The sequence below is a fragment of the Colossoma macropomum genome, unplaced genomic scaffold (genome assembly GCF_904425465.1).
Source record: "Colossoma macropomum unplaced genomic scaffold, Colossoma_macropomum, whole genome shotgun sequence".
In the NCBI taxonomy this organism is placed as follows: domain Eukaryota; kingdom Metazoa; phylum Chordata; class Actinopteri; order Characiformes; family Serrasalmidae; genus Colossoma; species Colossoma macropomum.
In genome coordinates this window covers 24,461,956-24,476,738 of record NW_023494786.1, presented here as the reverse complement: position 1 = coordinate 24,476,738, position 14,783 = coordinate 24,461,956, and the positions used below count along the sequence as shown (strand labels likewise).

General features: G+C 39.2%; 1 protein-coding gene across 1 annotated transcript in view; it reads left to right on the top strand.

Moving 5' to 3' along the window:
* nlk2 (nemo-like kinase, type 2) overlaps positions 1-14,783 on the top strand; it is a 100,216-nt gene that overhangs the window by 52,385 nt on the left and 33,048 nt on the right. The window contains exon 4 of the mRNA XM_036564650.1: positions 12,658-12,764. Coding sequence (XP_036420543.1) covers positions 12,658-12,764 — 107 coding nt within the window. The remainder of the gene's footprint in view (positions 1-12,657; positions 12,765-14,783) is intronic.

The window sequence follows — 14,783 nt, the reverse complement described above, 5'->3', positions numbered from 1 at the left end:
TTTCTTTTAAATTATGCTCATCAACCGTGGTGCTGTTATAGCAGTTAGTCTTCTTACGTGCTTTTAACCAAAATGTTTTAGCTTTGCCTGAAAGAAAACCATAAATATGGGACAGCTGTGGCTTTAGGGCTTTAGTGTCAGCAGTCATTGTTGCCCTTGGTAATATCAGAATCATGTTACAAACTCACATGCTCAGGTGTCAAACCTGTGTGTACACACAAATGCATACAGTACACACACACCACATATAGTGGTTGGCACCAAGTCATGCTCTTCTTCTGTGCACCCCTTAGAGGAAAAGGTTATGAATAAGGTTATGTTGTTGTGCTGTAGTGCTCGTCTTGGTTCCAGCCTAATGATGGCTGATGCCGAGTAGCGCTCTATTTCTCTCTTTATTTATTTGCTCTGTTTTTTTGGAGCGACTGATGAGAGGACCATGTTTGTGTTTCTTTCTCTAATGGCTGTTATTTTTCGACTGATTGCTCAGACAGCCTCTCGTGCCCGTCGAACGCGTCTAGCCCGAGTGACAGATGCTTATGGTTCTATTAATCTTTACTGTTTTGAGAACAGATTTCCTTCCTGTACAAGAACAGATTTATGCCCTGCATTCTTCACTTAACTCTTTGCAGGAGGTCATTAAAGCTTGCGCTTGGTCTGGCTGTGGCTTTTTGATCTTTGGGTGTGATTGTGCTTCTGCGTGCAGTCAGTCTTTGCGCAGTTCTGTGGTGTTTGGGTTTCCTTCCTGTTGCGTTGCTTGTGTAGCTTGACTTGATGCTTGTTGCTTTGTCATTTGGAAGTCTGTGTTAGATTTTAAGTCTACCACGTTCAGCTGTAGATTAGAGTGTGTGTTTAATGTGTGCGCAGGTGTTCAGACGTTGTATCAAGTAACAGTCAGACATGCTAACATTGCTAAAGGTGACAAAGTAAATAGCCAGTAGTTAGCATTATGTAAATGAAGTAGTGCTAATTGGTCTAGCTTACGTTCATTGTTAGCCATGATAAAGGGCCCATATTCTGAAACCTTTTTCTCACTTTTTTGTAATATTAGTTTGATGTGGTATTGAAATATTGTTAGTTTCAAAACATACCATTCGCTTTCCAGTCCATACAGGCCATACATGAAAACTAAGCTGCAGAACAGCCTATTTTGAACTTCTGATGTCACAAAAACCAGCACGCTTACCTATATCCACCTACAGAAGTTCACCACCTATTCACTCTGAAGTTACTAAAAGAGCCTGATTAATTCTAAGGAACAAAGAGAGGTCTGAAATGATGATGTAAAAATGAATTATGACTGGTACATAAAACCAGAGGGATCTCCACCTCGTGCTCTTTTTATATGTTTAATGCTGCGTTTGCTCTGCAAAATACAAAATTCTCATAGAACATGGAGGCCCACACTCAGCAATAAAATAAGCAAGAGATTTCACAGCAGACATGTTTCAGCTCTTGCCGTCCTCAATGCCATTCATAAGCCTAAAATATTCACAACATATCACATTACTCTCACATGATCATCTAACTACCATCGTCGTGGAACAAAATTAGCAATTCAATATAACAAATGCAGTCTATCTACATATATATAAATCTCTAAAATGAAATATCATAAAAAAAGGAAAAAAATATTTCTGAAAATCTTATTCAAAACACGTGCGAGATTAAATTCATCATTTATTCCTGCTGGTGCCTTGGTACCCAGTGTATGAATCCAAAATGCTTCCTGTTTTAAAATCTTGTTATTGATATCCCCACCTCTCCTACCAAGTGTAACTGTACATACAATCGTTCAAATATGTGAACCACAGGATAAAAAAAAATGAAATAAGGACTTTCAAACAATTAATATAATAATTCAATAATGAATAACAAAATCACCTTGTTTGTGAAGTTGTGTTTCATAGCATTGCTCAAAGTCTTGCTCAAATTTTACCCTAAAGAAAGTCATTTAAAAAGCAGTGCATTTTGTTATAGTTATATGAATGGACAAAAAAAAAGATTCATTGTAATGTGTTTATTACTGTCAATAACTTAATATTTTCATTTTGTGAAACATGAACGTGAACATGAAAATCACGTAATATTCGTAGAGTGAACACAGTTTACAATTTTCATCACTGACGTCCAGTGAGAGCAACAGTAGCTGCAGGTATAAGCCAGTGAATGTATATTTTATATTTATACTGATGTCATCAGCGGTGTGTTTTTCTTATAAACTATGCTTCTGACTAGTGAAATGCATTCTGAGTAGTTTTGATATTGAGCATCCGTGCATGTTAATGAACAGATAAGAGATAAAAAAAAAACAACAGCTAAAAGGCTGGGCTTACCTTTTTTAGGTGAAAGCACAGCTGTTGCGCAAAACAGTGGAGGGAAATCGGCAGACTTTCGTGTTGGAGGAGTACCTAAAGCTGCCTAATGAGCTAAAACTACAGCTAACCAGCATAATACTGGATGCGAATGGGAGCTTGTGGGCAATGTGCGAACATGTTCGTTTCTCAGAGAAATATATACATATAAATATATTGACATGAAATATATAGCTGGTCCTAGCTAACATCAGAGATTTCAGTATTAGATTACTGGCACCTCTAATGGTTAACTGGGTATTCAAGTTCCCATGCACATCCCTGTGTATACTTTAGTTATAAACAAATTTACAATATAAAACCAAAGCTGGAAATAGCTTTGGTTTTATCAAGAGAGCCATCAGTGGACCCTGCTGTTTAACAGTTGAATCTGAACAGGAGGGCTACAGTCACAGAGTCAGTCATAGCAGTGCAGGAGCAGCTGAGCTTCAGGCTTGAACTACAGATGGTTCAAAGTATCAAACCAGGGAAATGTATTAACAGCATAAGAAAATGAGTGGCAACAATCTTTTCTCACATTATTAATGTGTTAATCTTGACACCACTTAATGAAATATAACAAAAAATGTAGAATACGGATTCTTTACAAATCTGGTTGAGCTGCTTCTTTAACCTGTGGGTCTAGGTGTCTGAATGCACGTGCGCTCTGCTTGCGTGTTTGTTCCTGCATAGCAAGGTCCTTAGGGACATGATATTTAGGTTCTCCCCCATCGGAGCCTTCGCCTGCTCATCTGGAACAAAGGCTGGTGGAATCAACACACACAAACAGTCTCCTGTCCCCTGCATTCTCCTTGGCCCTCTTAGTCACTCTTATTTTACATTTAACCATAAATCTCCCATTAGAGGCGGCTCTTTTGCTCTCAGGCCCTCGTTCCTGCGGGCTTTATCAGGAAAACATCAGCGCTCTTTAGTCCCGCTTCCACTGACCCCGTGCGCGCAGAGGGCAAATGGGGCTGATGCAATCTGATGCTATTATTAGCTCTGATGGTGGCATGGGGCTTCAGTCGCTACCTGCCAAAGCTCTGGAGCCGGCTGCACTCCGCTAAAGCTAACATCCATTATGGAGAGTGTTCAGAAGAGCAGCAGAAAAAAAGTAAGAGCAAAAAGCAAAACAAAAAGAAAAGTATGGAAGAGGCTGCGCTGAGTACAGGCCAACAAGCTTGTTTTGGTCTTGTGTTGTTTTCCCCATTTGTTTTCTGCGTCTGTTTTTGTGCCATTGTTTTTTTTTTTTCTTCCTTTCTCTCTTTTCTCTTTTTTCAAGTTTCTCTCCCTCTTGAGAATACTAGCACACCGTACGTGTCGGGGAGCACCGCTGACTCGACATCGCTGCGTATGACATTGTCATAAAACATCAAATGGCTTAAGATAATGAGTTTTTCTTCAGTTCGCACCGGGTCAGAGCTTGGTGGTTATGAACACGTTGAACCGTGCTGAAGCACTTTAGTGGGTGTTGCTTCCGAGGCAAAGGCACTGATCGTCTCACTGTATGGGTGTGTGTGGGGGGGGGACTCCTCTGCTACATGAGCTGGTGGCAGTGTTTTCTGGGAAAGCACACTAAAGGTGTGAGAATTCGCACCTCATATGCAGATTGCTGTCGAGCAGGATGAGACGCGCCTGTCTTTATGGTGCAGTCTGACAGTCTTAGCCATGGGCCGTGTGCATAGGCTGTGATCTGTTGCTGTGCATTTTAAAGGAATATTCCAGCTATTTTTAACCTAATCTATGTCAGTTAAATCTGTCGCCAGAGGAGTTACAGCACTGGCGTGTCCACGTTGATCGCAGTGAAACGTCTGAGTGTGTAGAATCAGAGCTTTCTGTGTGCTACCTTGTTTTCTATCAGTGTGTAAAAGATGCACAAGGCTTCCTTCATTGTTAAATGCACTGTGATTTTTTTTTCTGAACAACCTAATTCAGAGCGCAGTTCAGATCTGTAAGGGCTTATTATTGATTTGTTCAATCAGAGTAATGTTTAAACTCAACTGATGTGTGTTTTGTTGTTCATAAAGGTAATTCATGACAGTTTATAAAGTTATAAAGCATCTTTGCTAGATTACATTTTTTATGTAGCAAATTAATGCAACGATGGCTCTGAGAAATCATGTGATTAACAGAGAAGGCTAGATTGAACAGCAGAACAGAGAACCTTTTTCTCAGAACACGCTTATAGTAGAAGTCAATCAGCAGGTGCTGGCTAAGTTTCTAGTGACTTCTATTATGAACGTGTTTTGAGTTTCTGTCCTCTTCTAAGCACAGGGAAATTACTGTCCAAACTAACTGACTGTATGCTACTAGTATGGCAGGTGGAGGTTGAAAAACACTGATGTGGGGCTTCCAAGAAGCACAGCTGAGTTGGCTTTGGGAAATCATGCCTTTGATCCCCGGTGATACCACAGACATCCGGTTTGAAAAGGTGTTATTTGTGTTATTAACACACTCAAATTTACATCAATTTAAAATGAAGCGGCCCACGACTGTGCTAAATTTGTGGCATCACGTTCGACCAGGCAAAGAGGAGTTTAGGTGTTTTTTAAGCAACTTTTTGCTTTTATACACTTGCGTATGTTTAACCCCTTAAAAACGCAGGCTTTTTACACACTAAGGCTTATTATTCAGTAACTACAAGGACTTTAATGCAAACTGGTTCAGCTGTTCTTAGATTATAGACGTGTGTAATAAAACTTTGAGCCGTGTAAGGGGTTAAATGTTTTTTTTTAATTAAAAATCTTCCACTTTTAATTGAGTCATATTTAACAGTGCACTCATGTTTTTACTCTGTACGTTTGTTTTCACCTAGCTTTCTATTATTGTATAAAGACCTTGCTAGTGAGAATTGGCCAAAACTAAATTAGGTGAAAACTGTGGTTAAAAAAGACTGAAGTATTCCTTTAATAGTGATGGAACTTGGATCTTTTGTCTTTAAACAGCTGCCAAATAAAAGTCCTTCACAGCTTTGGCTCATAACCGTTGAACAGGTGTTAAAATAAAACACAGGCCAAAATGCTGCTGTTCTCCAACACCAGCATTTCTTCAGTGTCTTGTTGGAGCCTAAATACAGAGAAATCTGGAGTGAGAGTGTATTTTGCTCCGTTATTACAGTGCGAGAGCACAGCTGTAAGTGCTAACTCGGAGAAGCTGTTGCTGAGGCAGTGTGTTAATGATGATGCGTACGACGCCAGGGTATGATGGCCAATGAGCTGAAGCAGCTAGGCGTGCAGGGTTTAATTAATGAAAACACAGTAGCAGCAGTTTTACCTCTTCCCCCTCAGGCCCTCCAAGCAGGTCAATTAGCAGCCAGCAAAGCTGCGAAGTCGGCCCGTGTGCTTCTGCACCCACCACAACCTACAGCCCTCTATTGTGAGAGCACATTAACCGAGCTGTGTCCAGCCCAAACACTCCCCGTGCCCCTCTGAGGTGTCTGAGTGTGTGTGTGTGTGTGCTCACTGTCTGTTATCCTTCACAGCACTAATGAGGATTGAGTGTATCAGGTGCGTTGAGATGAGACTCTTCCGAAATCATTCTGTAATGTAAAAGAAAATACCTTCCCACAATCTGTAGAGACAAACTTAGTTACAGGGAAACTGTCAACCACAATTAATTAGCTTTCCTGAAACTGTTTCAGCTTCATCAAATGCCAGATTCCTGCTGTGTTTGTGTTACATAGGCCTGATCCAACATTGTGTTGTGTTTTATACCGTTTACTCAATTACATGTCATGATAATACACTTACATATTGTTGCTGTTGGAACAAAAGCTCATAGCTCTAAAAAATGAACTTTACAAGAGAAGGAAAGACATTCTGAAGTTTCAGTGTAAGTTATTGTGATATGACTTTACTCAGGGCAGTTGTGGACCATTTCTACAGGCCCATTCATCATGAAACTTTGATACAATGTAAACAGCAGCTGCTGTTTTCAAATTATGAAAAACAACAAATATGGAGATACAGGGTTTTGTTCCAGCAGTGTACTCAAGCGTTTTTGTGGAAGAAGTAAGCTACTTCACTTTGTTCCACTTTAGCCTCTCAGTTGCCTTTTTTGTGGCTAATTTCATTCTGTTCTTTTTGTTCAGTTCCTAGACCACTTTATTGTTGCTCCTCTCACTTTGCAGCTTCAGCATTCTATTTTGGACCAGAATGTCCCAAAAAGAGAAGAATAGTACCACAAACTTCAGTTCCTCTGCTGATAAATGCTTGATGTGCTAAGAGATTTCTCTGCAGTTTTAGAGGGATCTGTTGTTTTTTTAAACTCCTACTCAAATTTTTTTTTTTTTTTTTACTTCAGCTTGAGTCTAGGGCTATCACTATTACTTAATTACACTTTATTATGTTTTAGCAAATTATTGATTAAAGTGAATCAGCAATGAAAAGTGGGCAGTTTACATGATGATGCCTATTTTAAATTCTCGTTTATTTAATTTCCAGTCAAATCGGCCATTAGGTACAGTCATTCTTTTTTCAGGAGATTTTTTTTAAGAGATTAGATATAAGATCAAAGGGAATCAAGTGGAAAAAACAGGAGTTTCAAAAATCAGAGCTCAAAAATTAACAAAAGATGTAAAGAAAATGTGATTTATAACAACCATGCAAGACCTGGCAGACCACCAAAGCTGTCACCATCAGATGAACAGCACTTCAAGCTTTTGTCTTTGAAAAAGAGGAGAAAAATCAAGCTCCATTTGAATTACTGTTCCTGTCTGTCCTTCTTCTTTGAAAACTCAGGGTTATGAGGAATCAGTAGTGGTGGAACTTGAGTCATCATTTCAATGAAGTAACAGTACTTTTACTTTGAGTACGATGTTAGGCTGCTCTACCCACTTCTAGTGTGTGGTGTGTGTGTGTGTGTGTGTGTGGTACATCTTATAAGCAGGTGGACAGTTGTTTTTCCATGTAATTGTTGTGGGAACTGAATAGTGGGAAAGCTCCACTTCCCCCTGTTAAGATCTCATCTGTCGGTTAGTCGTTTCTGTGAGGGGAGGGGGACCCACACCGCAGGTGACTCTCTCCACCTGTGCCCACATTCGGTCTGGGTTAGTTGGCATGGCGACTGCTGCTATGAGGCGCCAGGGAGCGTTGTGAAGGGAGAAGGGGGAGGTTACACTAATTTAGGGTTGGAGTGCCAAGGGCCATGAGGAACTGGCAGTTTAAACGCGTATCAGCTACAGCCTCCGGTCTGCTCCGCTGACTCCAGTTCCAGTCCGCCACACGCATGTGTGTGCATATGTGCATGCATGCCTGTGTTTGCGAGCGTTAACTCCCCTGAGCAGTGAGGCTCAAAGGATGTGTAGTTTGCATTTCAGCAAGCCACTCAAGCTTGGCTGTCATTTGCATGGGGCTAATTGTGTTAGATACATGACAAAAGCCCTCTGTTCTGCAGCGTGGCGTGCTTGACTCATCCCACAACTCTCCGCGGAGACTCCCAGCAACGCTCAAGAACTTGTCTCCATCATTCACACGCACATACATGGGCTCCACTAACACACACACAAAATCTGTTCTGAACATGGTGCTGCTCAAGTGTTCAGGTGTTTAAGTGAGGATTTTGCATGTCTATCATTGCTAGGTCATCATTAGCAGTTCAACAGCTACTGTAGTAATACTAACTGCATACTGATAGCCTTCTGTACAGGTCTGAGATCCAGTTTTGCACGATTTCTGGCAAATCTGCACAGTAAGGCCCGAACAGGCTGTCGTTTTTCTTCATATAAAAACATGTAGCATGTGTTACTGGTGTAGGAAGAGGAAGAGAAGTGTTCACAGAGGAAAAGAAAAGTGTCAGGGGGTCTGTGCACCACCACACAGCAGTGTCAGCAAAAAAGAAGATAAACACTCTGCACTCTAATCCCTCCTTTGCATTAACCCCTTAATCTTAATGGATGTCCATGTCCTCAGGCTGATTATTTAGTAACTACTTGGGAAACTGTGCAATTCTGTTCTATTTTAAATATTGTTATTACCAAGAGTTAACAAATATTGTGTGTGTGTGTACATGTGTGAATATAGAGAGATTTGTATTTCTTATGTTAGTTTTAGGTTATTTTTATTATTTATGTGTTTCCCCTCATGTTTAAATCACATCAGTAATCATTTATTGAAAGCCACATACATACGGGCTTTATGGCACATGCATACACAGAAAAATATTTAAAAAGCAATAATTGAGTATTGCCCTGCGATGGACTGGCGACCTGTCCAGGGTGTATCCTGCCTTCCGCCCAATGACAGCTGGGATAGGCTCCAGCACCCCACCGTGACCCAGGAGGATAAGCGGTTTAGATGATGTATGTATGTATAATTGAGTATTTACGAGCAGATTATGTCAGTATTCGCAAGATGACATCAGATGTTTATGAAGTAAATGATGTTGTACTGACTCCCTTAAACTAAAGTGATGGGCATTTTTAACATGTATAATACTGTTATAAAACATCATTCCCAAGGAATTGAACCTATAAGGTAGAGGCCTAGTTAAGAGCACCATATATGAGTTCTTTGCCCTCAGACTTGCCATAATTTAATACATCTTTTTCTGTCAATTTCCCCGTATCACTTTACTTGAGGGCATCTTTCATAGAACACATACAGTATATAATGATCTTAACCAAGCCTCTTCCTTATAAGCTCATTATACAGACTTCTAAATGAAACAAATGTATATCGGACAAAGCAACTTGCGTCAATCTAGTGTCATTTAGTTCATAAACATCTGATATTGTCCTGCAAATGCTGACATCACCCATTCATAAATACTCACATACTGCTTTATAAATGTTATTCAGTGCTTAAGCATGTGTCATAATGTCCCTAGGTGGGTAGCCTTCAAATAAAGTGTAACCATTTTTTCTTCTGTATGTGAACTAGACAAGCCTGCGAACACTACTTCACTGTTTCATTAAAGTGCGCTTGTTTCACTGAGAGAAATTTTCCAATAAATGTCAAACGACAAGAGTCAGCCACTATAACTCATCCCACTTATCCTACTTGGCTAAGACGTGTAATATTTCATAAAACCGCCCAGACTGCCATCATGTTGAGGATGGTAAACGGAACAGAGAATGCGGAATGAAGTTTTGAATGGCAACTACCCGTGTATCTCTGGCTTAGCCATCACAGAACTGCTCTCTCTGTTGCTTAATTAAGACGAGTGCTGGCGCACGCATGCAAGGAGATGTCAGAAAATAAACTTTTCTTCTATAAAAAACCACCTCATATGGAGTGTGTAGGCCTATATGAAGACACTATGAGTCAAACACAGAAACGCACTTGCATGAGCATCGTCCTCCTCACCCACACACCCAATGTTCTAACTTGTACATGCAATGCTGTACCACACACTGGGCCATTTTATACATGAAAAATGACTCTGCAAAATGGATCTTTGTTCCTCTTTTTGTAAATGTTGGCTGTGTGTGCATGCACGTATGTATCTGTTTGTCTCATTGTCTGTTTTTGTGCTTGCAGATGACTGATAAGGCTAACTAATTGAGCTAATTATTTCCAGTCAAAACAGGCATTAAGTATAAGATACAAATTTTTCATGAGAGATTGGATAGAAGATAATCCACTTGAATACGGAAGAGGAAAGTCAAAGAAATATAAGTGAAAGAACTGTAGTTTCCAGAATTGGATTATCCTGGTAGACCACCAACACTGCCACCATCAGATAAACAGTACTTAACGCTTTCATCTTTGAGAGAGAGGAGAAAATCAAGCTCCACTCTTGCTTCAGATCTGAAAAAATCCCCTGGTGTTTATGTCCATCCTTCCACTGTGAGAAGACAACAGTCTGAAAGCATGTGTAGCTGACCAGAAGCCCTTTCTGAGAAAAGGAAATAGTCAAGAAAGAACATCTGCAATTCGAACAAAGAAGCTGCTGATGTTCTCAGTTCTCTGACCACCCCAGAGTCCAGTCCTCAGCTATGCTGAGTGTGTTTGGCATTTGCAACCAACTTCTGAGACTGAACTTCTGAGGTGTGGAAAAATAATCAGATTTCTTGAAAAACTAAAAGCAAGTGTCTCTCAAAAAGAATGGAAGCTGTAATAAAGGCAAGGAGTGGACACATAAACTGAAAAGGAGGCTGTGCAATTTTCAGTGTAATTCAGTGACACTGAAAAATGAATAACTTGTACTTAATGGCCGTTTTGAGTGGAAATGAATTAAAATAAAGTGGAGGGGGGTCTCTGACTTTTGCACAGTGCTGTGTATATATACACTCAGTGATGTTTGTGCTCACTGGGCAACATGTGCTCTTAGCTGATGCCATGCAAATGCTGTGTAATAGCTGTGCCCAAACTAGGACCTGTTTCATTCAGGTCTGTTTCATTTTTACTCCCCCAACTGAAACTGAAACACTGGGCTGTGCTGGAACAGTGGCTGGAGTGAAACTCAGCCTGTTTTCTGTGTGTTTGTACAGCAGGCAGTGGAACACTCGCAGTAGTACTGTAAGTGTGTTAGAGAGGCCTCCTACGCCTTACTGTCTCCTTTACTTGCTGACAGGAGATGACTGCAGCTTTCATTCATTCACTGCATTTGTGCTGGCTCTGTCATTTGTGCTGAAGTGGAGAGAACACCAGACAAGGTAACACAGTGAATTTACTTGACTCAGATGTGTCCATCATTTCCATGTGAATAAAATAAATGACATCTACACAGTTTTGTTTTCGTGCTCCTGGCAATGATTATGTTGATGTTATGTGCTGAATTCATGTGGAAATTATGTGTACATGTGTATCATGTAAATTCAGTGTAGTGTTTTTAACCCTATCAGTCCAAATGCTGATGATACGTTCTGAGAATTTAGGCGAAAGCCTCTTTAAGTCTGCTGCAAGATAAGTTACAGCACATGTACGTGCACACGGGCCACTGTGAAATGTATTAGCATGTAGAATTGGCGCTTTCTCTGTGGCACAGTGTTTTCTGTCACTGTATATGAGATGCACAAGAGTTCCTTTACTGATGCACTGTGAGGTGAGCGTGCAAACTCATTCAGAGCTCAATTCGGATCAGTAAGCTGTTATTATTGATTTGTTTAATCAGAATAGCAATGAAACACTGATAAAATGTGACTTGCATTTTCTTGTTCAAGAAGATTGTTTGTGACAAATTAAATAAAAAAGTAATTAATTTTTGGTTTTGTTAGATCAAATCAAAGTTAGGTCAAATCACAAGTTTTGTTGATTTTGTTGGCAGCAAAAATAAGTGCACATCCTCTATAGAGAACATACTTCAGCACAATTTGTTTTTTTTTGTTTGTTTGTTTGTTTTTATTTAACATATTGGAAAAAATAGAACATAAAATATGACCTGTGTAAAAGTAAAGGCACATTTTATATTTTAGTTTTTTTCCCCAATATGTTTCCAATGTGTTTCATTTTTGTTCCATGTAGAGGACGTGTTCACTGTGCTAACTTATTTTCATTCAGAAAATCAGTAGAACATGTAATATGAACAGGAGTGTTCAAACCTTTAAACTCTTGCATATGACTGTAATCATGTGAAAGGCCACACCAGCTTAAGACTGAATAAAAAACTTCCTAACACTTTCCTCATGACACCACCTGTTAAATTAGCTTGGAGCAACAATGACAGCCTCATCAGATCAGTGAACAAATAAAAAAAATGAATGGCTTAACTATTTTTAAATTCCACTTTAAGGAAATAATGAGGTAATAAAAGTAGGAAGAAATACTAAAGTAGTTTACAGAGTAAATACAGGCCAAAGTCACTTAAAGGTGGGAGATGAACTGTAAGAAATCTGAATGTGAAATTTAAACATTAAAAAGCTTAATTTAATTATGCCACACTTTTCTGTTCAATCAAGTCAGCAAATATGGCCTGTATTACTTCAGCACAAAAAGCATTTGCAATTAATGTCAATATATTTTTGGTTTACAAGTCAAACAGCAGCACTCATTTTTTTGTGTAATCAGGTCCCATCAGGTTAAAAGCTCTGTTGGAGAACTATTCTGCTCCACTTCGTGCTGGCATGTCACTCACTGGCACAGGAGAGAGTGTTGATGGAATTTTCTATGATTTGGCAGATTTTGGAGTGAAGAGCTCCTCGGTTTTGATCTTGTATGTGTATATATATATTTGGCCTGGCGTTTTTGGAAGAAGCAAGAAATGAGGATCTTCTCCATCTTTCTCCAAATCAGCTCACTTTAGCCCTCTGTCAGCCTCTCTGCTCTTAGCTAATCTTTCACATGGTGAGACCTGACTGGGCAAATGCGTGGATTTCCTGCTGTTATTTTTGGCACTGTGGTTTTCCTTAATGAAGCTGTCTCTGTAGCTATGTGGTGACAGAGCTGATGCAGAGTGACCTGCATAAAATCATCGTGTCTCCTCAGCCCCTCAGCTCCGACCATGTCAAAGTCTTTCTCTACCAGATCCTCAGAGGTAAGGCCCAAACATCACACACTCATTCTGAAAACAGCACGAGAGCATTCTGGCTGAATCTGACTTAACGAAGTTTTGATGCCAGACCCGATCTGTCTGAGCCCCACCCAAACCAACAACCACATTTTTTATTTAAAAATTATATTTACATATTTTTTTTTAGAACTCTTAAATGAAATCTCCTGCTAAGTTAGCTTGTAGTGATAATGACAGACATCATCGGATAATCGATTAACAAAGTGAATAATATAGTAGCCTGTTGATCAGTTTAACTTCCACTTTAATTAATGTACTCATCAATTAATACTTTCAAACAACATCCCAAAAGTTTGGGGTCTGCTTAGCCTCATGCATTTTTTTTTATGCTGGCCTCACGGAGGTTGGCGGATCTCACTACCAACAACACGAGTGACTCAAACATGCCAGAATAAGAATTATTAATGGTAATAAACTTATGTTATGTCAAAATAATTACCTAAATAATAATTACCTAACCTTTTGTAACACCTTATGATTACAGTAGAACATTATAACAGTCCTGTATTAAAGAAATGCTAGATTTATAAGATAATGCATGCAAATACATGTCATATTTTACTGCAGCCATTATTGCACCATTATTGTAAAGGTGCTCAGACCAGTAACGCACTCAAACACCTGTGTCATCCTTATCTAAAGTATGGGATCACAGTCTGATAGTGTGGTGGAAGCTTATGAAAGCAGATCTGCTTTGCATATCGTTGCTGTCAGAACAAAATCTTGTAGAAGGAAAAAACATGCTTAACGTATAATGGACATTCAAGTAAAAATATTTTCTCCAAGCCGTTTTGGACTATTTCTGTTTGGTCCGTTTATTGTAAAAATTTCACGATATAAAGGTGAGCTGGGGGTTACAGACTCCAAAAAAGTAAAAAAAAAACAAAAATGGAGATTTCTGCCATATCTCTACTGACACTGCAACTTATAAGACTGAATAGCAGTGACAGTATTTCAAAGTGCCGACAGTAATGGTACTTTGTGTGTTGAATATTGAGGTATGCCTTATTGTTGGATATCATATGTCATATGTCTAAGCCTAACAAATATTTGAGAAATGATAATGATGTCCAAACCCCATCAGGTCTGGCAGGAATAATTGGGTGCAGTCCAGTTAGGGCAGATATTTATAGCTCTAACTCACATACACACTCAACTGCCAACTAACCAGATCATCTGAGATAAGACACACACACACACACACTCACCTCCGACCGTCTCAAAGTCTTTCTCAGATTGTGTGAGGTGAGACTCAAGCACAGACACATGCCCTCTTCCCACCTCAGGTCCAACCATGTCAAAGTAAATCACGCACAAATATTGTACATGCCGGTTCATTCATACCTCCACACGTGTTACAAATACACAGATTTCGCCATATGGTCTGTGTTGTTTTTACTTTAATGTAAAAAAGAAATCCCAACGTTCAGTGCTTTTATTTGTTTATTTATCTTCAAAATCCAGTTGTCAAAACAAGATTTCAGTGTCTGCATAACTAACACAAACAAGCAATTTTAAAGTAGAAGACTAAGACGAATAAACTTTAGAGCACACAGAGTGTACATTTGAAATTACTGGGCATACAAGTGTTATTAATCTTTCACCTGACCTTCTTTGGTCAGTTGTTTCTATATATTTTTTCTGTTTGTTGTTTTATTAATGTATTTACCTTTTGCTTTTATTTTTAAACTACATTTTTTGATGTTCAAAAATGATGTAGAAAATAAAAATGGGGAAAAAATGAGTTTTTTTTTTTGGACGGTGACAATATTTAACATGTAAACATAAATTGTGATTTTGGCCTAATCGACTAGTTCTTCCCCCAGTGTGAACTGTTCATTACAAAGGTACTCTTTTATGCAGCGAAATGTATAATCACTAGCAAGAGTACTTCAGATAAACAGCTGGACCTCTCTGTCCTCCCTGATAAACCATGCCTTGATCACAGAAAGACAATCATTAATAGGTTATATCAGGATAGGC